At 52.8% G+C, this 23876-nt stretch overlaps 12 protein-coding genes and 1 pseudogene across 13 annotated transcripts; 7 read left to right on the top strand and 6 right to left on the bottom strand.

Annotated features, from left to right (window-relative positions):
- Positions 1-633: 633 nt before the first annotated feature.
- Positions 634-6984, top strand: GCG54_00005407 (Cytochrome P450 monooygenase 1; the record flags this gene model as incomplete). Its single annotated transcript, XM_045405430.1, has 9 exons — positions 634-1032; positions 1093-1195; positions 1247-1315; positions 1372-2330; positions 5223-5466; positions 5520-5608; positions 5680-5764; positions 5816-5998; positions 6050-6984. 9 exons carry the CDS (start codon positions 634-636, stop codon positions 6982-6984), a joined length of 3066 nt encoding a protein of 1021 aa, XP_045260411.1.
- GCG54_00005408 (MFS transporter prlG) lies at positions 2762-4389 on the bottom strand (the record flags this gene model as incomplete). The annotated part of the gene is made up of 3 exons (XM_045405431.1): positions 2762-3586; positions 3640-4096; positions 4166-4389. 3 exons carry the CDS (start codon positions 4387-4389, stop codon positions 2762-2764), a joined length of 1506 nt encoding a protein of 501 aa, XP_045260412.1.
- A 959-nt stretch (positions 6985-7943) lies between the features above and the next one.
- GCG54_00005406 (uncharacterized protein) lies at positions 7944-9563 on the top strand (the record flags this gene model as incomplete). The annotated part of the gene is made up of 4 exons (XM_045405429.1): positions 7944-8133; positions 8187-8656; positions 8931-9236; positions 9288-9563. The coding sequence occupies 4 exons, from the start codon at positions 7944-7946 to the stop codon at positions 9561-9563; spliced, it is 1242 nt and encodes a 413-aa protein (XP_045260410.1).
- Positions 9564-9787: 224 nt separating this feature from the next.
- On the bottom strand, positions 9788-11437 carry GCG54_00005405 (Fumonisin B1 esterase; the record flags this gene model as incomplete). The annotated part of the gene is made up of 1 exon (XM_045405428.1): positions 9788-11437. The coding sequence occupies one exon, from the start codon at positions 11435-11437 to the stop codon at positions 9788-9790; it is 1650 nt and encodes a 549-aa protein (XP_045260409.1).
- A 2030-nt stretch (positions 11438-13467) lies between these two features.
- On the bottom strand, positions 13468-13905 carry GCG54_00005404 (uncharacterized protein; the record flags this gene model as incomplete). The annotated part of the gene is made up of 1 exon (XM_045405427.1): positions 13468-13905. One exon carries the CDS (start codon positions 13903-13905, stop codon positions 13468-13470), a length of 438 nt encoding a protein of 145 aa, XP_045260408.1.
- A 339-nt stretch (positions 13906-14244) lies between these two features.
- Positions 14245-15219, bottom strand: GCG54_00005403 (uncharacterized protein; the record flags this gene model as incomplete). Its single annotated transcript, XM_045405426.1, has 1 exon — positions 14245-15219. One exon carries the CDS (start codon positions 15217-15219, stop codon positions 14245-14247), a length of 975 nt encoding a protein of 324 aa, XP_045260407.1.
- Positions 15220-15929: 710 nt separating this feature from the next.
- On the top strand, positions 15930-16209 carry GCG54_00005402 (uncharacterized protein; the record flags this gene model as incomplete). Its single annotated transcript, XM_045405425.1, is given in 2 exon segments — positions 15930-16031; positions 16051-16209. 2 exon segments carry the CDS (start codon positions 15930-15932, stop codon positions 16207-16209), a joined length of 261 nt encoding a protein of 86 aa, XP_045260406.1.
- An 18-nt stretch (positions 16210-16227) lies between these two features.
- GCG54_00005401 lies at positions 16228-16508 on the top strand (annotated as a pseudogene). The gene has a single exon. A coding segment is annotated over exon 1 (281 nt).
- A 9-nt stretch (positions 16509-16517) lies between these two features.
- On the top strand, positions 16518-16922 carry GCG54_00005400 (uncharacterized protein; the record flags this gene model as incomplete). Its single annotated transcript, XM_045405424.1, has 1 exon — positions 16518-16922. The coding sequence occupies one exon, from the start codon at positions 16518-16520 to the stop codon at positions 16920-16922; it is 405 nt and encodes a 134-aa protein (XP_045260405.1).
- Positions 16923-17599: 677 nt separating this feature from the next.
- Positions 17600-20356, top strand: GCG54_00005399 (uncharacterized protein; the record flags this gene model as incomplete). Its single annotated transcript, XM_045405423.1, has 2 exons — positions 17600-19393; positions 19448-20356. 2 exons carry the CDS (start codon positions 17600-17602, stop codon positions 20354-20356), a joined length of 2703 nt encoding a protein of 900 aa, XP_045260404.1.
- Positions 20357-20644: 288 nt separating this feature from the next.
- On the bottom strand, positions 20645-21188 carry GCG54_00005398 (uncharacterized protein; the record flags this gene model as incomplete). The annotated part of the gene is made up of 2 exons (XM_045405422.1): positions 20645-20779; positions 20838-21188. 2 exons carry the CDS (start codon positions 21186-21188, stop codon positions 20645-20647), a joined length of 486 nt encoding a protein of 161 aa, XP_045260403.1.
- An 890-nt stretch (positions 21189-22078) lies between these two features.
- GCG54_00005397 (uncharacterized protein) lies at positions 22079-23154 on the top strand (the record flags this gene model as incomplete). Its single annotated transcript, XM_045405421.1, has 3 exons — positions 22079-22304; positions 22360-22640; positions 22747-23154. 3 exons carry the CDS (start codon positions 22079-22081, stop codon positions 23152-23154), a joined length of 915 nt encoding a protein of 304 aa, XP_045260402.1.
- A 309-nt stretch (positions 23155-23463) lies between these two features.
- On the bottom strand, positions 23464-23664 carry GCG54_00005396 (uncharacterized protein; the record flags this gene model as incomplete). Its single annotated transcript, XM_045405420.1, has 1 exon — positions 23464-23664. The coding sequence occupies one exon, from the start codon at positions 23662-23664 to the stop codon at positions 23464-23466; it is 201 nt and encodes a 66-aa protein (XP_045260401.1).
- Between the last annotated feature and the right edge of the window lie 212 nt (positions 23665-23876).

The raw sequence follows: 23876 nt of genomic DNA, 5'->3' as shown, positions 1-23876 counted from the left end.
TGCATTTCGTCTGAAGTGATTTGCCGGAAAGCAAAAGTCATGAACTGCCAAGGCGTATGCTCATAGCCCCAAAGCTACGGACTTGGAATTCTGACAGCTGGAACTTGAGACGGCTCGAGGCGTTGCAAATCGGCATGGCTTCAAGGCGCCAAGACGAGAACGAGGGATCTAATTCTGGTGCCGGCAACTTTCAGTTGATGCGTCACGTAGTCATCTTTTGCCGAAATATTTGCCTTGGCATGCATGTGTTTTCGCCCAGCCTTGGCCCTGAGAAACCAGAAGGCCTTGTGCAACAGACACAGCGCATCGATGCTACGCCCGCCCCAAAGAAAGGCATGAGACAAAGGCACCGGCATGGAAGTGGGGTCCAATTCGCACACCCCGTAGCCCGCACCGGCGCTGGGGGTACGTCGGCGATCCTTGTTTCTAGGGACCCCTGTGTTGGAACTCATCGTTATATCGGGGACCGCACATAACGAGAACGAGAACTACCTCATCTCGAAGACGGATTGCAATGATAATGATGGCGGAAGTGATGACCGATCGCGCGATCCTCGTGTTCGAGCAAATTGGTCAGATAGACTTTTCGCAGCAGCGCGTGTTCTCACCACTATTCGGACGGCCGTACTCAACATGGAGGCCACAATCAACCACCTGTACAACCATCATTCGAAGAGCAACAGCTCATTGCACATGAGCGGAGACGATCATGAGCTTTCGAGGGGCTACTTGATGGCATCAACAATCATTGCAATCCTGTTTGCACTCTTTTCCTACTTCAAGAAGTCTTCCAAATCTACTTCACTACCATGGGTAAATCAACCTGGGGTTTTCGACATTTTTCGAATGAAAGCCAAATACAGGTTTCTCATGGGAGCCAGAGACATGGTGCTCCAGGGATTCGCGGACTTCCCTGACAGCGCCGGCTTCCGGATGGTTGCTGATGGTGGTGAAATTGTGATGCTCGCGCCAAAATATGCGGCTGAGCTGAAAAATGACCATAGAGTCGACTTTGTGAAGCTGTTTCTACAGGTAAAGGATGCTATTCCTGAGATTCGAATTCGCTGTGCTAGGTCTAATCACAGAAAATAGGACTTCCACGAGGGGATACCGGGCTTTGACTTTACCCAGCAAGGTGCTCGGGACGCAAAGATACTGCGAGAAGTAACTAAAAGCCAGTTGACACATCACTTGAGTAAGCCACATTGAGACGCGCTGTGTGAACATATTATAACGGTTGAACCAGGCAAGATCACCGACTCACTATCGTCCGAGTGCACGGCCTCGATGCAAAGAATATTCACAGACAATGAAGGTAGCTTATCTCGAGTCTCTCCAGATTTATAAGTCACGACTAACATGCACTCCAAGAATACCATGATGTCGAACTTAGATCTTCGCTTCTTGATCTTATTTCACGGATATCATCGAAGGCCTTCCTCGGCGGCGATCCTTTGTATCAAAATGAGGATTGGCTCAAAATCACCACCACGTACGCTGGAACAGTCAATCGTGCAGCAGTGATGCTCCGACTGTGGCCACACGCGCTTCGTCCTTTGGTGCACTGGGTGCTCCCGTCCTGTCGTGAAGCGCGCACTCAGGTCCGCCTGGCTCGCCGATTATTCGAGCCAATGGTTGAGCGAAGACGCCGAGCCAAGGCAGAAGACCCGAACGTCGTGTTTGATGACACTGTCGAGTGGGCTGAAAAGGCTGCGAAAGGCATGCCGTATGATGCATCTGCTGTTCAACTTTTGTTTTCCATGGCCGCTATGCACACCACCACAGACCTCCTTACTCAAGTCATTCTCGATCTGGCAGCTCATCCTGAGATGCTTGATCCTCTGCGTAAAGAGATTGAGACGGTGCTCAGCGAGGAAGGCGGATGGACCAAAGCAGCACTACACAGGATGAAGCTCCTCGATAGTGTTTTGAAGGAGTGCCAGAGAATGAAACCAGCAGCCATTAGCGGCCTGCGGGGAATTTTGAATACGGACGTTACGCTATCTGATGGACTCCGTCTCGCCGAGGGAACGTCCATCGCTGTATCATCCCATCTGCACTGGGACGAGAAGATCTACAAAGACCCGCATGAATGGGATGGCTGGCGTTTTTACAATCTACGCCAGGTGCCTGGAATGGAGCATCGGTCCCAGCTAGTCTCATCGACCTCACCCGAGCACATGGGATTTGGTATTGGAACACACGCGTGCCCTGGCCGTTTCTTTGGGGCGCACGAGGTTAAAGTGGCTCTATGCCATTTTGTCTTGAACTACGACTGGAAGCTCAGTGAAGGCACTGTGCCGCAGACTCGGACCTTCATGTGGTCCCTTGTAGCTGACCCGAAGGCAAGGATCTCCATCCGAAGAAGATGCCATTAACACTTAGGCTCAACCTAGGAAGGTTGCTGTACAAGTAGAATAGCCAAAGGTGCACGTCATGTCTCTGGACAAGCACAAAAAATGAAGTAAACGAATTAAAGATACTTGGGATGCGTTGCAATATATGTCTACGTCATTTCGGAGCCCTTGTCTCTGTTTTGTTCAGCTCAAGCTGTGTGCCTTGACTTCCAGTCCCCGGTGCTCGCAACTTTCAACTGATTCAGTTTTCTCGACAGCAATTCCACTCCTACTTGCAGTGATAATGCATGGTTTGCACGCAATAGTATAACGCTTATTTCTTAATCGAAACACAGAAATGAGGAAGCCAAGTGAATGGAGTGTTCGCGGTTACATATTGCGTGTCCCCTATTTTTGATCCGTGGCTAATAGTCCACTGGGAACCGAGCTCTGAGACGTTCGCCATACTTGTAAAACAGGAATGGCACAGGAACAAACGCAATCCCAATGAAAGCAAGCAGACTGTTTCCCCATCCAAGTCCCAACCCTTTGTACAGAGGCGGCCCAGCAAGAGGTAGAAATGCTCCGAACAGACTTCTCATGAACGTATTCGCGGCCAAGGCCGATGCAGACGCCTCGGCACCAAATGCATCCACGAGATAAATCTGAGACGGCATAAGAATGATGAAGGATCCAAAGCCGATAACAAATGTGCCGAGAACTGGAACGATCCAGTGAGTATCCCCGGCAGCACTCCAACCATACCAGAAGAAGCCGATTGAGACGACAGGAGCCATCCAGACCGACAGCAGGAGACGAATTTCGGGCCGCGCTGGCACTCCGGTAGCTTTGGCCGCCTTGACCTGCTTGTCGCTTACTGCGCCAACCAGTCCGACTCCAAATATCATCCCAATCGCCAGACCCAGGTATGCTAGTCCAGCCTGAGAAGGGCCCCAGCCGTACTTAACCTGGAACACAGCGGGGAAGGTAGTATAAAGAAGGTAGGTAAGGCCGAACATAAAGGCGCAGTAGAGAGAAATGAGAGAAATGATGGGAGAGAACATAAGCATCTTGGTCGGGCGCGCGATAGCTCTCCACAGTAACTGTCCTTGTGTAATGTTCTTCGCAGTCCGGGCTCGTAGGCGATCGTTGCCGGTGGTCTTGCGCAAGTATGCAGCCTTTCGTTCAAGTAAGATGGGTTCGAAGGTTTCTCGCATGATCACGACGCCAACCAGAGAGACCACACCAGCCTGCGAGCTTTCGTTAGATGTGTGCACGCAACAAAGAAGTATCTGAGACGTACCAGGATGAAGATCACCCAAAATGTCCATCGCCAACCACTGTACTGCGTAAGTGCGCCTCCTACTACAGGCCCAACAACTGGACCGAGTAGAGGACCAAGACTGAACAGCGCCATTGCCTTGCCGCGCTCATCTGCCTTGTACATGTCGGCGATGGTGCCTCCTCCGACGGCCATCGGCGCTGCACCAGCACAGCCAGCCAGAAACCTGAAGGCAAGGAACATGGAAGCGTTTGTGCTAAGGGCGCATCCAATTGTGAAAGCTTCATATGTTATGTTGCAGATGTGGTAGACGGCAAGTCTTCCATAGATCTCTGATAAAGGGGCAATAAGAAACGGGCCCACGCAGTACCCCAAGACGTAGATGGAGACAGTCAAGGATGCAACCATAGAACTGGTGATTTCGAACTCTTTGACAAGATACTGAGCTCCAGGAGCGAACATGACAGCCGCTAAGTTTCTAGAAACATATTTGGATTAGGCTTCTGACATTTTACCCTGTTAATCATGATATGAGAGATTGACATACGAGTACAGCGTGAACGAGCTGACGAGGAGGACGTGGGCGAGCTTCGTTCGCGGTCCCCAGTTTTGAGGGTTCAAAACATCTTTTGGGCCTTCCCAATCGACGACCGACGGGTCGCTGTGTGCTTTCTCGAAGGCAAGGCTGTTGACAGACTCCACGGGAGACTGCAAGTTCTCGTATGGCGACCTGCGCTGGGCATCGCGATCTTGCTGCGTAAGCGATGCCATGTCGATGACTTTACTCATTCTTCTCGATCACTATCAAAGTCTGTGGAATGTGAAATTGCTTGGGCAGCACGATTGTTGTCAATGTAACGTGCCAGATGAAATGGTTGGCAACATCACTATATTCTAGGCGCAGATCTTAGACAAAGGTCCAAGGATAGCATCGCCGTCACCGACAAGTGATCACCCAAATGTCTAGCTTACCCTGTTCACGTCAAACCTTGGGTGTGGCCGTGCCAAGGCACAATATCAATCGCCGTAAATAGCATCGATTACCATCGCGTCGATGCACATATCCAGAATGACATTATCGAGGTAGGTCAGCCTGTAAATCTTGAGCACGTCCTCATCCCGATTTTCTACCCACCCTCAAAAGTCGCCGGTGCGGGCAGAAGAGCTTCTTGATTCATGAAACTCTGAGCGAATGGGTTGCCCGCTGAGCGGGTAATACTTCAGACAAACCCACGCGTCTCCGACGCCCTCAACCCGCCCCTCCTCGTTCTCGCGATCCTTGGCATGTTAACCGGGGTACCTGATCGACAATTCCCGGCTCCGGTCGTCCCCACCATTGATGGCCGCACGGCGGTTCCCAGAATGTCGGGGCTGCCGCCAAGACTGTACGCTTGGCACCAGTTATTTTGCCCAGAAACGGCGTCTCGTAATTTTGTCCAGGTCTTTGAGGCGATGCAGAGAGGTTCATCTCCACATCGTTCACATATAGTCACAGTGACGCTGCTTGCACCGCTCCATGGGTGGTTTTCGTGATCAATTTCAAAATACCAATTGCCAAGCGGGACCTTAGCCTCCAACTTATCAACATGTCTCCAGCCAAAGAGATGTTCATTTCTACTCTGCACGAGCGCGGTGCTTTGCTTCTTTTCATCGCCGTCATCTTTTCTGCCTCTTACATCTACCCTCGGCTGCGTGTTAGACAAAGACTTAAGCAGATTCCTTTGATGGGAGAAGAGCTTGGGGGCTACTATAAGCGCCGCAACGAGTTCTTGAGGGATCCCATGAGATTCTACTGGGAAGGTTATCAGAGGTGCAAGAACAAGTGTTTCCGCGTGACACACTATGAAGGTAGGCTATCTCTGTTTGCATGTTCAACGTTAAGTCCCTAACCATAATCACAGGTGAACGGATTGTTCTGCCAGGAGCGGCGCTGGACGAGCTCTGGAATATGTCGGAAGCTGTCCTCAATAAAAATAAAGCATATGATCAGGTAAGATTACGAGTCAAAGTGCACTGTGAGACCTCAACCAGACGCAATACTAATATGCCATTTTTATACAGAGGGTACTCAGACAGTACACGGGTTTGCCATCCGGCAACCCCTTTCTGGTGCACTGCATCCGCTCAGACCTAACCAGAAATCTCAGTATGTCCGATGCCTCAATGGCAACCGACCAGAATGACTAACTTGCCGCAGAACGCATCAACCACCATCTGGTCTCCGAGGTTGAGAAGACCGTCGATGAGGTCATTGGCCCATGCGAAGAATGGACCTCCCACCCGATCTATCGGACTTCACTCCGGATCGTTGCCATCGTCTCCGGTTCTGTCTACGTCGGGCCAGACGTATGCCGCAACGAACAGTTCATCCATGATAGCAGTAGGTTTTCCCTCTGATCTTCTCACAAACCAACGCTTACAGAAAGTACAGTTCACTTCACAGAAAATGTCTTGGCTGCTGTTCACATGCTTCAGATGTATCCGGGTTGGATGCGCCCAATCGCCCGGTTCCTCAAGCGTGAGCGAACCCAACTAGCCAAGTCATGGAACCACCTGAAGGCCTCAAAAAGGCTTGTGGTGCCAATTATTCAACAGCGACGTGAAGAGGTCCAGGCCGGCCGTGCTTCCTACGACGACATGCTCGCCTGGATGATGGCGAAGCAAGGTGAGTGGAAGCAGACCGACGACGATGTAGCCGGCTCCATGGTTCAACTCGGTGTTGCCTCGACTCACAATACATCTTCGACGATTGCTCAAACGCTGTTCCAGTTGGCCATTCGTCCAGAGCTGGTCGAGGAGCTTCGCGAAGAAGCACAGAGGGTCTGCGACCAGTTTGACGAACAGCTGAGTCCTGTTGCCCTGCACGAGTTGAAGCTCCTCGACAGCGTCATGAAAGAGGCTCAGCGACTTAACCCCACAACACCTTCCCATTTCCACCGTGTTGTTGAGAGGGACATCACCCTTAAAGACGGCACTCTCATCCCTCAGGGCATCACGGTGGAAGCCATCTTTGCGCCGCCCTTGTTCGACCCGGTCCTCTTCCCCAACCCACAAGAGTTTGATCCATATCGCTTCCTCAAGCTTCGCAGAGGAGAGACTCCGGACCCCAATCACTACAAGAACAAGGAGCAGTATACGTTCAGCCATGCGACCAAAGAGAACCTGGCATGGGGCTATGGAGCTCATGTTTGCCCTGGCCGCTACTTTGCTAACAATGAAATCAAGTTGATTTTGGCGCGTATGCTTTTGCGTTACGACATCCGAATGCCTGGGGGAGTTAAAGAGGTGATGAAGCCTCAGAGGGGCGGTATGGGATGGACTCCTGATTTGCGAAAGCCGATTGAGTTCCGCGCCATCAGGAGATAGCTGCGAAAGGCGACCAACATGCTTCTAGTTCGTACAAAAAGCTATTTCTAACAATACCTGAATACTTCCATATCTACCGTGATTATATTGAGATTGGGCCGATAACAATTTGTGGGCTTCCACGGCCGGTATTCATGCCATGACCTGGACACTCAACCCCGATTGCCAATTTACGTTGACATACTGAGTTTGATCATCTCCCATTTTATCAAACATCGATTTGAATATTTTCTTTGCAATCATCGTGAATCCTGCAGTAATGAGACGCAAGAAAATTGACCTGATTCGACCTCCGCACCTTGAAGTTTACTTTTTCTTCCGGCAATAAATCCGATAGAGTGATATCCTAAGAATCAAAACCGTAAGCCAAGTATGTGTTTTGCGATCTCGATCAAAACACAGCCCGCCCTCAAGGTTCGAGACTGGCGGAACTAATAATGCGACCTTCGCCCCTGATGCTTGTCAGTAACCGCACGCTCCAATTCTAATTATGCACGTAACACATCTGCGAAGTGCCTTTACACGCCAAGCCCTACAATGAGATGCTTGAGTCAAGAGTTCCATGGAACCTGTCAAGCTTGATCGACGGTCAGCCCCATGGGTGCCGACGTCCGCCGGAGCTCGCACTTCAGCGGAGAGGGGTGCCGTACATGACCGCAAACCTTCCCTGAAGCAGCCGGCGCTCAGATGATAGAATCATGAGTTTCTTCCGGCCTGCGACAGTAGAACGGAGACTTGGCAGCTCCAACCAAGAGTTCAAGGCATGATTGATGAACACTGGTTTTACCGTTCCCGTCGGGATAACTCAATGTTTTATGAGAGAAACTGAGCCTAAACTTCTAATTTTGAACCTCTTAAGACAGTCTTTGCTCATTGATAAGCCTGCCCTGCTCCGCCGCTGACTGTTAGTTCATCACACGTACCTAATCAAAGATCTTTGTTGAGGACTATCAATCACAATGACCCAAATCCTCGAGCTCGGGTGGATCCCTGTCAAACAGGACTACGAGGATTCTCCCGTCACCAAGTCTATCAAGGAACTGCACTCAAAGGTCATCGGCAGCTCCGATCTGCTCGGCCAATGGGAAGGTGTCCAAGGTCCTGGCGGATTCGATGGCAGCCCGGTCAAGAGTGTCCACTTGGCTGCAGGTAAGATGCGATGCACAAGAATGCGATGAATCTCAGCGGCTAACCCTGATAAGTCTGGACCTCCGTCGAAGCTGCAGATGCCGCGAAGCAATCACCAGATGGTCTTGAGATGAGGAAGCTGTGGGGCCAAGTCATTGAGATGTCCAGCCCTTCAGGCCCTGTACTACCCTGGACAGGATACTTCAACTTGGGCGGCGGGGACTTCGGCAAAGTCGCTGCATCTAATGTCGTTCTGTTGACCGGGTCGTATCTGCCAGTTGATGCTGACACTGCGGCGTTCGAGGAGAAGTGGCAGTCAATGATGCGTGCCCAGGCAAGTTCGGGTGGTGTCACAGCTGGTTTCTTAGCCGGTGTGCACGGATGGTCTGCTGGAGAAGTCGTATACAAGGGCGAGAAGAAGAAGGCGTTTATGGTTGTGACTGGATGGGACAGCGAGGAGAACGTGAAGGCGGCGATCGGTGGGGACAAGAGAGCCAAGTTTGAAGAAGCGCTGAAAGAGTTCAACATTCAACAACAGGAACATGTCTGTACAGGGCTGAAGAAGATCAAATAGTCTAACAGTCTGAATACCTTCATGACTGATCAAGTATCGTATGCAATTACTCTGGGCATCGTGAAAGAAAGTATTTCAGCAGCTTGTAAATCGTAGCATCATGTGACCATGCACGTGATCCTCGTCATCCCGCGATCGCAATTTTACGCTCAATCCGGCGGCGTTCAGGAGCTCACAGCGGTCCGGTCCACACATTCGTCGGGAAAGGTGTATCAACGAGACGCGCCGAGACCACACCCCGCAGCGCGCTCCCGAGATGAACAATTCCAAGCGATCTCGGGCAGATGCAGGTTGGTTCTCGGTCGGCCTCGCCTCCTCATTTCCCGATCTCGGCTCCGACGACGGCAACCTATCAGATCTTCGCTTCTGCAACACCGACCTGAAGCCGGGATGCAAGGTGTTCCACGCGCCGAAAGCGACCGGCTCGGTGCAGCAGAGCACGGAAGTGGACATCTCGCCTGATGCATTGGAGAATGCGGAGATGGAGGGCGACTTGAAGGACCAGGTGATGGTGTTCCGGTTCAAGGGGAAGTTTCACGCGATTGATCATGTGAGTTGGCGGCTGTGATGCTGGAGTCTTACCAGGCTAAGATTTGAGTAGAAATGCCCTCATTCATCATATCCTCTCTCTCAAGGAGTTCCATTCGATATTGAAGACTTCGGCATTGTGCTCAGCACTGGAGTGACGTGTCCAAAGCACAGCTGGTCCTTTGACCTGACGACCGGAATGTCAGACCGGGCGAGGTACAAGCTGGGAGTCTGGGAAGTGCAGCTGCGCGATGCTGCTGGCTCTGCGATTATGGTCACCGCAGATGACAAAAGCCCGGACACCCCGGAGAAGGAGGTTTGGGTGAGGAGGAAGCAGCGAATCGGTTAGACTAATCCATGATACCACGTTTCTTTTCAACCCAAGGCGCCAAATTCGAGCGTCACATTACATCATCACATCCACGATTGATACCAGCGGAATTATTGAAACAAATAAGATGTACTTCGCGTACTAAAACTGTCTATAGGGGTATGTTACATGTACATGTTCGTTCTCAATATTCAACATGGAAAACACAAGCAGATAAGAACACCAATTGGCATAAGCGACGCTTAGTACCAGGTGGCCTTGTTCCAGAAGAGGGCCTTGTCGTTCGCAAGGTCATCCTCGTCAAGGTAGAAGGTGGTATTGAAGACGATCTGGGTGCCGGCAGTGGTGTCGTTGCCGTACTGGGGCCACTCGAGCTTGTCCTCGGCCCACATGGTGTTGGGGTTGCCGGTAAGCACAAAGGACATGAGGTACTTCTGCATCATGACGGCGATGGTGGCGTTGACAGAGGTGCTGCCGCCCATGCCACCCCCGCTGGGAGGGCCGCCGGCGCTGGAGGAGGCGGTGGCAGAGGCAGCGGCGGAAGTAGCAGTCGCGTTGGAGGCGGCGGTGGTCGTGGTCGTGGTACTGTCGAAGGAGGACGACAGGGTGTAGGTGCTGTACCAGTAGTAGCTCTGGTCAGTGCCGTGGGTAGCCTGGTCAAGCGCGACGAGGCCGTTCCAGGTCTGGTTGTTCATGGCGTGGGTGAGGGCGAGGTTGTGCGCGGTCAGGTCGAAGTGCTGCTTCATGTCGGCGAAGCGCAGGCCGGGCTCGGTGTAGTCGTCCTCGGGGTACAGCGCGAGGATCTCGTCGACGACGGAGTCGGCGATGGCGGGGAAGAAGATGCGGAGGTAGGTCGCGACGTCCTCGGTGGTGTTCACGCCCGAGTAGGACTGGGAGTTGGCCTCGTGCAGCTCGTGGGTGGCGACGACGGGGCCGGAAAAGTTGAAGCGGCCCTGATAGAGCTGGGCCTCGTACGTGTCGGCGATGATGTCGCCATCGACGCGGGGCTGGAACTGGTAAGTGTAGGCGTCCTGGACGGTGGTGGCGGCGGTGTTGAGCGTGTCGAAGTCGACGCTGCGCATGCACTCAATGCTGCCGCCCGCGCAGCCGGCCTCGGAGGAAACGTTCAGCCAGAAGGCGTCGGCGTGTTGGTGGCCGGCGCCGGGGACGAAGCCGGGGGACATGACGTAGGCGCGGCTGTAGAGCTGCTCGGCGTGGCCGGCGAAGCGGGTCATCTGGAAGAGGACCTGGGAGGCGCCGGCGGAGAAACCAACTGCAGTGATCTCATCGGGGTTACCGCCGAACTGGGAGATGTACTTCTTGGTCCACTTGAAGGCGTGCTCGACATCCCAGATGGCAGTGTTGGAGGTGCCGCCCTCGTGCAAGAAGGTGGGACCGTTGGCCAAGCCAGTCATGCCGAGACGGTAGTTGTAGGCAACGTAGACAAAATCCTGGGACAGATCGAAGAGACCCTCGGGGGTGTTCTCGGACTTGCTGCCACCGGTGAAGCCTCCGCCATACGTCCAGACCATCACGGGCAGGTTCTTGCCCTCGGAGTTGGCAGGGGCCCAGACATCCATGTACAAGCAGTCCTCCTCGGAGCTGCAAGCAACGTCGGCGGAAGCCAAGTCGCCAGTGTTGACCTCCGCCTCGACGGGAGGGTCCTGGGGCTTAGCCCAGCGGAGGTCGCCGGTCGGGACGGCGGCAAAGCGGATGTTCTGGTACTTGTAGTATCCGACGGACTCGTTGCCGGCGGTAGCGACCACGGTGCAGTAGTCGAGAGTGACGGAGGGCATGGTGCCGGAGCCGGCGGTCGCAGTCGGGGCCGGGGTGGTGGTCTGGGCGACGGCCGCCGAAGCTGCCATTAGCAGTGAAGAATATTGGAACTTCATGTTGGGTATCTTGAGCGAAGGTTGGTAGCGATCGGATGTTGTCGTGAGTTGCGATGCTTCGAAACAGGATTGACCATATCAAGGCCATGAAAAGCCTGATATATATAATCATCACCCATCTCGTGAAAAGTCTTGTCAACGACATCCATGGTTCTCTGCATTCACCGGTGAGCACGACGCGTACTCCGAGCCGCGTAAGGTAGCGCACCTCTGAGCCTCATTTACAATCGTCATGCTTCCCTGCGTTCATCATTAAGGACCATCTCGAAAAACCAGCGCAGCGGAGGAGGCTTGGGTCGCGATGTTGTAATTGGAAAACAACCGTCTCTGATGATTGGCTCGCATCACCCCCACAAGGCTTTCTAGAGTGGGATGAACTCTCGATATGGCTCCGGTTCATGAATCGAAGTTGATTTTAGCGCGGGAACTTGCCGCCCCCTACCTAGTTTTTGGGCCTCGGAAAGATGTCCCACAATTTAGAAAGGGGTCTTGGCCCCCTCGGAATGTTATTCCAGAAGCCGTTTCCTTTGGCAACTTTGTGTTTGTTGTCGATCTCTTGCTCTCTCAGCCCAGCGGAGAGTGGGAGGTGGGGTTGAAGCGAGAGAAAGGGGGCGGAATCGCTTGCTCTAGTGCTTTCGGACCGCACCCACTTTCCGCTCCGCCTTCGGTGCCGGCGCGGATGAGCCACATCTAGGGCTCTTCGCGGATGCCAAAACCGAGAATGAAGATGTGGATCATATTGCAGTCATGTCCGAAGCCCCGAGATCGCCGCGGTCGAGTCTGGCGTCTTGACGTACACCGCGAAGGAAAGAAGCTTGTCTTTGAGTAAGTAGGACCAAAAACGGCCACGCCGACTTGGCAGTGGACCAGTGATTTGAGAAGATGTTCTATGCGAAGGTCTGGGAGATAAACCGTCGACGTTGCATATCAGAAATAATGTTAAGCCAAAGGCCGGGAAACACTAATTTTCAAGAAGCTCGAGGCGAACAGCCAGAATCGACTCACGAGATGGATGACACGGTTTCACGACATCTGGATGCAATTGTAACTGCACGTAAGCTCGTACGAAGTCATAATTCATACCGGGCTTCTCAATCCACGACCTGCAGCGGTCTTGAGCGGTTCGAGTGTGCATACCAAGAATACAGCTTGCCAGGATATACAACAGAAATCCACGTTCATGGGTCATATTGTTTATACGAAGAAATCAATATCTTGTCTAAACTTCTTCCTCGAGCAGGAGACAAGCCCCTTTCGACCTGCGTATCAAATTTCACAACAAACTATCCTGTCGTAAGCACTAAGAACCACTAGATCTCTTAAATCACAACCATCCGGTGTTGTGCCTTCACTTCCATTTCTGTTCCTCACAAAGTTCTAAGTAGACCCGTCTCCGAGAACACGGATAGGCAAGGCCGCTTGTGAGCATAGAATCTCGTTCATTCTCCAAATATGCACAAATCGGCCTCATAGCTCTTGATTTACTGACCTAGAGTCACTCCCGAAGCACGGCACGATTCCCAATTTGAATACAATCACCAGGCCATCCATGACGGATCACCAATACCAAGAACAAACACTTGCCGTAGCTCTGTTTCTGCGGTCCGTCCACGTAACAAAGGGACAGCGCAGCCTCTTCTATTGTCTCCACGTTGTTTAGCTTGCCCACTAGCCATGGAGGTGTTACCCCCGCGTTGCTCTCCAAATTTAGATTCACCTTGGGCCTCCTTAGTTTCCGCACTTCATCGGCTTTGCCCCACACCCTCTACCACTACCGCTAGAGCTGTTACCATGCGACAAGTCCGGGCCAGACTCCTTACTGGATCACGTAAACATTGGCTAGGGTTCAAGCAGTTGGCCATGCCTCTTGATCTCCTCCAAGCGACACAATGGGGAGAAAAGGTTTCTCTCAAGTCTCCCTTGCTAACATCGAGTTTTGAATCACCACAATGTCCATGAATGATTCTCAACTGGAATCGCGCATTTGAAATGACCGCTTTCTATCGCTGTACATACACATTTAACACGCCCTATTGCCGCTGTTTTCTCTCCTCGTCCAAAAGTCGCCTCATTTGCATAACGGTTCTGACCTTTTGTGAACACGCCCAGAGCCCGTCGCCTTTCTCCTCGAGGTCGTAAGGTGACGGTAAATCTGGATTGATGAAACCATCGGCCTTCATGCCCTCCCAATACTCTCTGAACCCTTGCTCTGACATCTTATTCTCATATTCACGGAGGAATGCGTCCTCGTGATATGCCCTCACTGCTTTGATATGACCAGGTAGGATTTGCCCACCGTTGACTTGTGCAAGAGTGAAGGCGCCCATGTGCTCCAGTCTCTCGACACCAAGCTGTTCTGAGGATTCATCTTCATCCACACGAACAATGGCTCCAAAGATGCGCTCAGAAGCAGCATAGTCCGGGTCTTCGTCTTCCCCGGAAAGGTCCAAGGGAGCACCAGAGGGCATGGCGGGTTGCAGATGCCATCGAAGCCCAAGTGAATACATTGCCGCACAAGGGGATAAGCTGTAACTCACTATGAACCTTTGACGGGTCAGTGTTGTATGCTCCACCATGTGTTCAACTCCCAAAGCTACCAGCGTTTCATCGCGCAGGTTGTTTATCTTGATGGAGTGCATCTGGTCTCCAGAACAGCCTCCGTGGACAGCTACCCAATGGACTCCATCAACTGGATTTCTATGGTGCACGAGGTAGCACTTGATGGCGAAATCGATCTCCCGAACCCCGATATCTCGGTAACTCCTGAAGGGGCTTCTTGCGTCGGGTTTGCCCACAGGATCTTCGTTCTAGGCGATCTCTTTGCCGGCGTTTTCGACATCAACTGTGCGCTTGGTTCTGGGTGCGCGCTTCTTCTTCTTGCCCTTGCCCTTGCCCTTTCTTTTTCTGGCTGAGCCTCCTTTGGATTTCGGCTTGCCACTCTTGGCCTCGTTCCGCTCGCCTTCGTTCTCATTTTCTTTGTCTTCTGCGCCCTCATCCCCTTCGTCAGCTTCCCCACCAACATCGTCGTTCTTCTCGTTGCCTGCGGTGATGCTGCTCACACCGATTTCAGTTACTCCTGACGGATCGCCAACGTCGTACGAAATGAGAAATGCTGGACCAGACACAAGCCCAACGTGGCCAGGCGGTGCAAAGCCCAATAGGCTATGATTAAGCCATTTCTCTTGTCTAACGGCGTTTTCGTTGGCGTTGAAAGTGATTAGGTCGACTCCGTAAGGGGTAATGGGTTGCCTCCATTCATTGTTGAAAGTCCACGAGGCGGCGGGGAGCTTCATTTCCTTGACATAGTCGAATGCTTCCTGGCGGTCTGTTTCGATGTGGAGTTTCCCGATGGAATCGTCAAATGTGACTTTGAGCCAGACGAATTGAGGCTCGTCGGTGCAGGGAAGAAACAACGCGCGGTAATGGTGTTCTGAGGGCCGTTGCGTCTTGCTGAATTCGGCAAATCTCGCGCAAATTCGTTCGTGTTCAGTGGGAACATTATACCGGCACACTTCGTCACAGTACGTAGTCTTGCAAGTTGGGCAGCGGTACTGGCCGGAAGTTGTGAATTTTTCGCAAGAAGCGCAGGCTTTCTCGTCAGTATCTGCATCGTCTTGCCATTTCTCCGGTGTCGATGTACTGATGAATGCACTTTCCAGATACTCGTGGAGAGCCCAGGTCGGCTTGCATTCAGCGGCGACGTCAGTTGGGCGAGGCTCGGCGGTGGTGTCGGGAGCCGGCTTATACTCGTCTAGTTGTAAAGAAAAGCGAAGGGTCGGCATGGTGATCGTAGCGATAGTGACTATTGATAGGCGTGTGACAGTCGTTAAGGTATGGATGAATGAGTGATGATTGATGATGCGTGCTTGGAGAAAGGAAGTTGTTGTGGGACGAAGTCTGTCGAAGTCAGTGGACAAGAAGATGCGCCAATAGTACCTTATGCGCGGCTCTTTCCACTCCCGTCGTGGCTTCGTTTTGAGAAAGTCATTTGTTGGATGCGTGGGCAAGATCATACTTGCCCCTTTGGGTGCCTAGGAGGTTTGGCAGGATTTGATCATGGAGGTTTCCCTGCGACGCCCAAATGCCACCGCCTCCACTGCCATGATGCGCAAGCCCGAAACGGCGTGCAAGAAGGTAGTCAACGGCTGTGTATGCCTGAAAGCCAGATGTCAGAGAACAAAAGGAAAGTCGGGAAGGATCTTGGCGTGATCCTTCTGTCGCGGAATAATTGGTCGGGGTGACTTACCAGCGAAGGAACGATGAAGGCAACGGAAGGGCAAGTATCTGACTTATAAAAGGGAAAGAAAGAGGCAGCTGCTACAACTGCATTGGAATTCGACATCGCGCCTGCCAATCCCATTTCAAGTTGTCATCCTCCAGAGAAAGTGATGTCAGCATTGAGCGCCGTCCTCCCGACACATCACCTGCCGCGCGATTGAACTCCTAAAACCACCATGCCTTGGCACCATGGCTTGAGGAAACAGGCTGCCTGATGCCCTTATATCTTCACAAGAGAGAGAAAGAGATCGCGCCTTGCAATATGGGGCAGTGGCTGTCGCCGGCAATTCAGCGACACATGCTGCATCCGTCAGTTGTTCTTCACTGACTGTCAGAAACGGAAGTCGTCGCACTCCTCGAAGTTGCTTCAGAAGCGCAATATTACGTCTCGAAAGCAGAAAAGAGAAAGGGACTCCAGTCTCTTGCCTGCAGAATTAATGCGAACTTGGACGGCTTCGGCAAGAACTCCTCCCAAGGGTACTTCGTCCGCATGAGCCACTGCAGCCCCAAAGATGTCGATGCAGGGACGCTGCGACCCGTATTTACGATCAAAGACGCCCTCGCCAAGCTCGTGTCATCGAAGTGAACAGTTCAAGCCCTCCTGAATCTGTACTACGAGTATCAGCGCGCTGATGATCTTCCCGATAGCCAGCTCTTCTTCTTCCCATGTCACGCCGACCTCGATCGCCTGAGCGAATGGCGATGCTACATTAACAAAAACAGGGTAGTCACAATCAGTCAGAGCAAGTTCTACCAGTGCAACCATCCGGAAATCACGGACGATGCGCTCTGATCTCTCGCGATGCAAGTTCGGCGGTTGTGGGCTGAGATGGCCCCCGAACTGAGCTTTGACTTTTGTGTACTGGATGTTTACGCGGAAGTAAAGAACCCTGACTTCGCCGTCAACCTGATTGGGATCAACCCATGGGGCGCGCAAGCGGGCTCCGGGAGTCTGCTGTTCCACTGGCTGGACGATGCCGATATCCTCAACCGCACGGGGTCAGAGCCGGAGCCGGCCGTGGTCATCCGACTGTTGGACGAAGGTGAATCGCCGGTGCTTGCACGCGACGAAGCCTACCAGATCGGGCGGGAACGGATCATCGAGGATGAGCTGTGCTGCCTGAGAGAGCGCGCGGCTTGGAATGGATTTTGGGGGTGGTGCGCATGCAAAATTCATGGCGCTGCCGCTGCCCGATGCATATCCTAGGCCCACAACGAGAAAGGATGGGCTTGAGATGTTCCTATGAAAAGACGACAGGACAGGCGATGGCAAGAGGTTAGCCGCGAGAGACCATCCTCGATTTGTCAAGTTGAAAAGAGCATCATTGCAAGGCTAAGAATAACAATCCAATTGAGAACATCATGGGTGCCGAGATCTGTCTCGGGTATGTAGTGATTGGGATGTTAATGATCTAGGCCTTCCGGTGCTCCGTGCAGCCATTGCACTGCAATCCTCATTCACCACAAGAGAGTCAAGAGTCAGGCTAAACACCGGTCATTCCCCGGGCTTGGTTCCCATATTGATTGGCCTTTGCTTCCGGCCGAGTTGACGATGGCATTACTCCGGCTAAGATGGATCATTTCATTGGTTGAAGACTCGTCTTCTGGGTCTTCCCCTCTCTGCCGGGATCCATCTTGGATCACCATGCCGAAGTGCTCTCCACTTGGACCATCACCAGACTCATCTCAAACACCATCTCGGGCTCTTTTGGTCCGGTCGTGTAAACTTCACACCGATGGACAATGGATTGTGGCGTTATGCTCTTCTCAATAGAGGGGTCAGATGAAGTGTAAAACGGACAATTTCCCAGTCTACTCCTCGACAGCTAAATTCGGGTGGTTCATATAGCTACATGCACTAGAACCATCGGATGCTAAGCGACGATGGGGAGCCTCAAAGTTGTCGATGTTCGCGTTGACCATTATCGACCGAACAACACGTTGGGAATCCACGTCGAAAGACCTCGCATCTCATGGCGGTACAGTGACGCGCCCCAAAACTTCACCCCCGGCGAGCGGATCATCCGGATCTCGCGTCTCTCACGCTCCGGCCCCACCGTCCTCGGCGAGTTTTCTGGAAATGATACAAACACCCAAGACGTTCCGTGGCCGGTGAGCGAAGCCATAGGCTCTCGCGAGAAGTACTCTGTGGAGGTGCGCGCTCGCGGCGCGGATCAAACGGAGCTGTCGCCGTGGAGTGAGCCCTACGTATTCGAGACCGGCCTGCTGAGTCGAAGCGACTGGAGCAGCAAGCTCATCTCGGCACCATGGGCGGAAGAGGGCAAAGACGCGCCGCAGCCCGAGGACTTGTTCAGAAGGGAGTTCAAGTCTGAGGGCCGTGTGCAGTCTGCACGGCTTTATGTGACCGCCCAAGGCATCTACGAGGCCGAGATCAATGGGAGAAGGGTCGGCGACTACTTCCTTGCACCCGGCTGGACGAGCTACGACGGCCGACTGCAATATCAGACATATGATGTCACCGAGCACATCTCATATTCTTCCAACTGCATCGGAATCCGCGTGGCCGAGGGCTGGTTCAACGGCCGCATCGGCTTCGAGGGAGGCCGTCGCAGTATCTGGGGCACCAGAACTGCCGTTCTCGCCCAGCTCGAGATCACTTACGAGGACGGGAGATCAGAGACCATCATCACAGACGATAATTGGAATGTCACCCGTGGTCCGTCAAAGCTTGCCGAGATCTATGACGGAGAGAAGTACGACGCCACTGCAGAAGTTGCCGGCTGGTCTACCACATCGACGAGCGGCGACTGGTCACCAGTAAAGGTTCTGCCTGAATTGCCCAGCAACGTGGACCTCATCGCGGGATTTGGAGAGCCAGTTCGGCGCATGGAATCCTGGATACCCAAAGAACTGATCACGACACCATCAGGCAAAATCATCCTTGATTTTGGCCAAAACCTTGTTGGATATGTCCGATTCAAGAACGTCGAGGCCGAGCGCGGTCACCAGCTCACCTTCCGTCACGCAGAAGTCCTCGAAAACAGAGAGCTCGGCACTAGGCCTCTGCGTGATTGTCAAGCAACGGATGTTTACACCTTCAAGGGCGATCCAGAGGGCGAGAGCTGGGAACCGCGCTTCAGCTTCCACGGCTTCCGCTACCTTCAGATTGACGGCTGGTCGGGGTATCTCAATCCCTGCAGAGGAGCGCTTAAGGTAGTCGTCTGTCATACGGACATGCAAGAAGCAGGCACCTTTTCCTGCTCAGACAGGCGGCTGAACCAGCTCTTCAGCAATGTCCGCTGGTCCATGAGGGGCAACTTCCTGTCTGTGCCTACCGACTGCCCTCAAAGAGATGAGCGGCTGGGATGGACGGGAGACCTCGCGCTCTTTGCACCCACTGCTACCTACGTCTACGACTGCTTCGGCATCCTGAAGAACTGGCTGGCAGATGTCGCCTTCGATCAAAAAGAGCTGGAAGGGATCCCGCCCATGGTTTCTCCCAATGTCCTTAAGGGCCATCAGAATTGGGGCAAGATTGGGGCCAACGCCATCTGGCATGATGTTGTTGTCCTTGCGCCGTGGGCCCTTTATGAAGAAACGGGTGATACAAGCATTCTGCGGGACCAGTATGAATCCATGACGACCTGGATTGAAAAGATACCTAGAAACAAAACTGGACCGGTGCATCTTTGGGACTTCGGGTTATTCCAACTTGGAGTAAGTTGCAGGTGTCATTACTCGTAACGGCAAAGAAAAGACTAACATCCCTAGGACTGGTTGGACCCGAACGCGCCTCCCGATGAGCCAATGAAAGCAGTCACGGATCCTCCTCTCGTCGCCAACGCATTCCTCATCCGATCGCTGGACTTACTCACCCAAGTCGCAACCATTCTAGAAAAGCACGAAGACGCAGAGCACTACCGCAAAGAATCTGCCGCAGCCCGACAAGAATTCCTCGATGAGTACGTCAGCGCCAACGGACGTCTGACCTCCGACTCTCAGACGGCTTACGCCCTCGCAATCGCATTCGACCTCCTTTCTCCAAAGCAGACCCAGCGCGCAGGAGACCGTCTTTCGGAGATCGTCCGCCGCAACGCCTTCAGAATCGGCACAGGCTTCGCTGGCACGCCGTACATCTGCGAAGCTCTCACACGTACGGGACACAGCGACGTGGCGTACGCGATGCTGCTGAACGAAACGTGCCCTTCATGGCTGTATCCCGTCAAGATGGAGGCTACGACGGTCTGGGAGCGCTGGGACAGCATGCTGCCCGACGGCTCGATCAACCCCGGCGACATGACGTCGTTCAACCACTACGCGTTTGGTGCTGTGGCCAAGTTCATGGTGGAGCGGTTGGCTGGCCTGAAACGACTGGATCCTGGTTGGAAGAGGTCAAGGGCTGAGCCAGTGATGGGCGGCGAGTTCACGCATGCGGCGGCTGAACACCTTACTCCGTATGGCAAGGTTTCTTGCAAGTGGGAGTTGACTGGCAGCGACACTGCTCCTTCGGAGTTGAAGGTTCAAGTTGTCGTTCCTCCATTGACAGAGATGGAAGTGGTGCTGCCTGGGAAGGATGGACCAAAAGTCGAGGTTGTCGGGTCAGGTGAGTGGTCTTTCGTGGTGGAGTATGAGCGAAAGCATCAGTGGCCAGTGAAGACGCTGTCCATCTTCCCAGAGTAGATATAGGTACCTAGGATCAAATGGGTAATCAAGAGCTTGGTATCCGCGCTGCGTTTCCAACAGCCTGGTTGATGGATGTTGAGTGTGTTGCCAAGACTTGTGCCAACGTGCGCCAAGCACTCCGGCCGGCTGGGCTGCAGGAAGTAAGGGGCTTTTGTCACCTCGGTTGAACGACATCTTAAAGAGATGACCACGCAATACATCAAGTCAATCACAGCATGATCATTTACCCATTGTCTTATCCATGGTTCCGTCCTTCAGCTACCTAGCCTATGCGTACATGATCTCTTAGTAGGTGCCCGCAGACTTGATGATGATGTTGGCCTTGGCAATCTCGGCATACTCCGCGTCCCTCTTCTCCTCGTCACGCTTGTAGGTGCCAGCCGACTTGATAACAATCGAGTCCTTGGCAAGATCGGCGTACTGAAAAATCTGAAGTCAGGACGTGTACTTCTTTTCAAAGTCGCCAGAGGTGACTTACCTCCTCGTCGCGCTTGTAGGTTGCAGCAGACTTGATAACAATAGAGTCCTTCGCCAGGTCGGCGTAGTTCTCGCCACGCTTGTATGTACCAGCAGACTTAATGACGATGCTGTCCTTCGCCAGCTGCTCGTAGTCGGCCTCGCGCTTCTGCTCGCCCCTCTTGTATGTGCCGGCCGACTTGATGACGATCGAATCCTTGGCCAAGTCGGCGTACGCTTCGCCGCGCTTGTAGGTGCCAGCCGACTTGATGACGATAGAGTCCTTGGCGAGGTCGGCGTAGTCGGCGGCAACGGGGGCGGCGATGGCGCCGAGGGCCTGGAGGGCCATGACGTGGAGGACGGAGAAGTGCATTTTGGACGAGTTGGTAATTTGGGAAAGCTGGCACAATGACCTGTGGCAAGAAGGTTGCAGGCGGGTCTTTATGTGAGGAGTAAGACTTGAAGCCGCTCGCATCGTCGACTAGGCTAGTACGTTACAACGCCTCAGCTGGTCTTATCGCATCCTTCTGAGATGGCAACCCGTATGGGGTATCATCCTGTTCCAACCCGTTTCTTGCCACATGTGTCGAGTCGTAAGTCCTAGACAGGAAGGTATGTAAGCTAGCTCATGACGTCTTGACGATCCAGACAATTGGATAGTTCCTCTGGCTTCTGCGATGTAACATGAACCTTGACCCCCCGAATATTGTTCTTCGTATGATTGGTTCAACAAAGCTTGAGATTGGGTTTCCATTTGTCTCAAAAGTACGACAAACCATCTTTGGCCGTGTTCTAGGAACCCAATCCCTCGGTGGCGGGGCTGCACCTGGATCCTCTTCGGACTTCCACAACCAGACATAAAACGCTCTCGCTGGGGACATTCGAATCCTGCCGTCCTGAATGGTCAATATCAGCCGCGAAGCTTTTCGGGAGGAGATCCACGAGGAGCTGCTGGGGATTTTTGAAGCGGCCCCCATGCAAGTACTAAGCCGAATCAAGAAGCTCGGTGGTCGAAGGAATAGGCTGCAGCTTTTTGTATAAGCATAGCGCGTCGGCCCACCAAGTCATCATGCGGGCGTCTGACTTGCCGGATCTCTCTTCCGATAGAAGGCTGGCGGTCCGAGGAAAGGAGCACACTGTGAAGAGTACAACGTGTCATGTGTCCCAGCTTGCACTTACTATGCTAAGCCTTTTCGATTTTTGAACATTTCTGACTGTTTACCTTGAATCAACCATAGAGCAGCTACAACCCTGAGTATCGCCATGTGGTGGAAATTTGGCTCGAGATATGAAAGCCTGCCGCAAGCTGAAGGCAAAGAGACTGGTGTACCTTCTAGGCGCTCAAGATGGTTCAATCACCGATGGCCACAATCAACCACTCTACTCGTCGCCACTAATCTGATGACGTTCATTGCGCTTATCTACACTATTTGGTCAGGCGAGCCAAGTTCTTCGACAAAAAGATGCACGGAAAACCTTTCCACGCCATGTGAGTTGAAGCGACCCAAAAGACCAGAGAGGGCTTCCACTGACAACTGCAACAGCACCGGCTCTTGAGGCGATCAAGTACAAGACGCCAGAGCACTACAATGCGGAGTTCAGGCAAACGAACAAGTGGCGAGCTCCACCTGGGAATCATTCCAACGCTGTCGATGTCGCCTGGCATGAGATCGAATTGGGCGCGGGTGGGATCTGGGTCTCTGAAGAGGAAGTCAATTTGTTGAACATGACCGACTCGGCAGAGCTGCCCTTCCACAAGATTCCCGAAGAACAAGGCGGGGGTTACTTGGCCATGCTTGAGGTCTTCCATCTGCTGCACTGCTTGGTCAGTTCATCACCTGTTGCTTGTGCTAAAATGACCTGTGCCTAACACGACTCTCAGAACTCGCTGCGGATGGGCTTATTTATTCTACAACTATGAGCATTACAAGTTCCTTGACGAAGGTGTTCCCGACGAGAATATTTATACTCACTATGGTAAGTTTCATCTTGCATCATCAAAGCCTAACGGAAACAAGCTCCAAATTGACTTTTGCATCGTCAACCTAGACCACTGCATCGACATGCTGCGGATGAACCTTATGTGCTACGCGGACGTCACCCCGGCCCTATTTGTGGACCCGCTCAGCAATCCCCTGCGCAGAGACGCGCTGCCCAACTGGTCATCTATGCACACTTGCAGAGACTTTGACGCGATATTGGATTGGAACAAGCACGGTCCTAGATCGGTACGTTGGCGGGATGCCGGTGCCAATCCGGCGTGGGATCCGAATCTCGAGGGTGCAGAGCAACCGTTCCCGCCGGAGGGACATACGGATGAAGGCCACCACCACGGGTAGCAAGGCTTTGTAGTATTTGCATGGTAGAAATTCTATATGTCTATCAAATGCCATGAATGATGAAATTTAGCAGTGCATGAGGAATGGAATTGATATTCTAAACTTCATCGTCGCTCCTCATCCGACGTCCCCGAGCATCGCTCTCCTGCGTCTAACTCATTTCTGTACTAATCTTAACACTATGCTTTTACATCTGAAACAAATGTCTAATGATGAATACTAGGTATGAGCCGGTGTGCAGAAATGACAAGCTTGAACCGTTGGCTTACCTGAGACTTGGTCATCCCAGATATCGTAGGAACTCTCCCTCTATTTGCAGGCGTTGGTGTCGCAGCAAGTGATGCCGTAGCCACCAGAGGGCGCGTAGCCGCAGTAAACCTTGTTGGAGTTGCACTTGCCGCCGTTGAAGCCCTGAGTTCCGGGGCTTTCTGTCGTGCAACCGGCCTGAACACCGGCGCTGGCGAACAGGAGGGCGGTAAGCACAGTAAGGATCTGCTTGGAGAAGTACATCTTGACGGCGATTATTGAAGTCGAGTTGGTGAAGGCGATGAGTATGAAGATTTTGTGAGCTGCACGAGGTTGATCTGATGTGTGATGAATGGTGAGTTACCAGGCAGTCTCGAAAAGAGGGATAATAATTGCAGTTTTATAGCTGTTCCTTCTCATGGCATGCCTCATAGAAACATTCTACTCCGGCCATAGCTCCCGGGTTGATAGTATGA

Source organism: Colletotrichum gloeosporioides (genome assembly GCF_011800055.1).
Source record: "Colletotrichum gloeosporioides strain Lc1 chromosome Unknown consensus_67, whole genome shotgun sequence".
NCBI classification, from domain to species: domain Eukaryota; kingdom Fungi; phylum Ascomycota; class Sordariomycetes; order Glomerellales; family Glomerellaceae; genus Colletotrichum; species Colletotrichum gloeosporioides.
The sequence above is the reverse complement of the archived record's forward strand: the minus strand, read 5'-3'. Positions and strand labels throughout refer to the sequence as shown.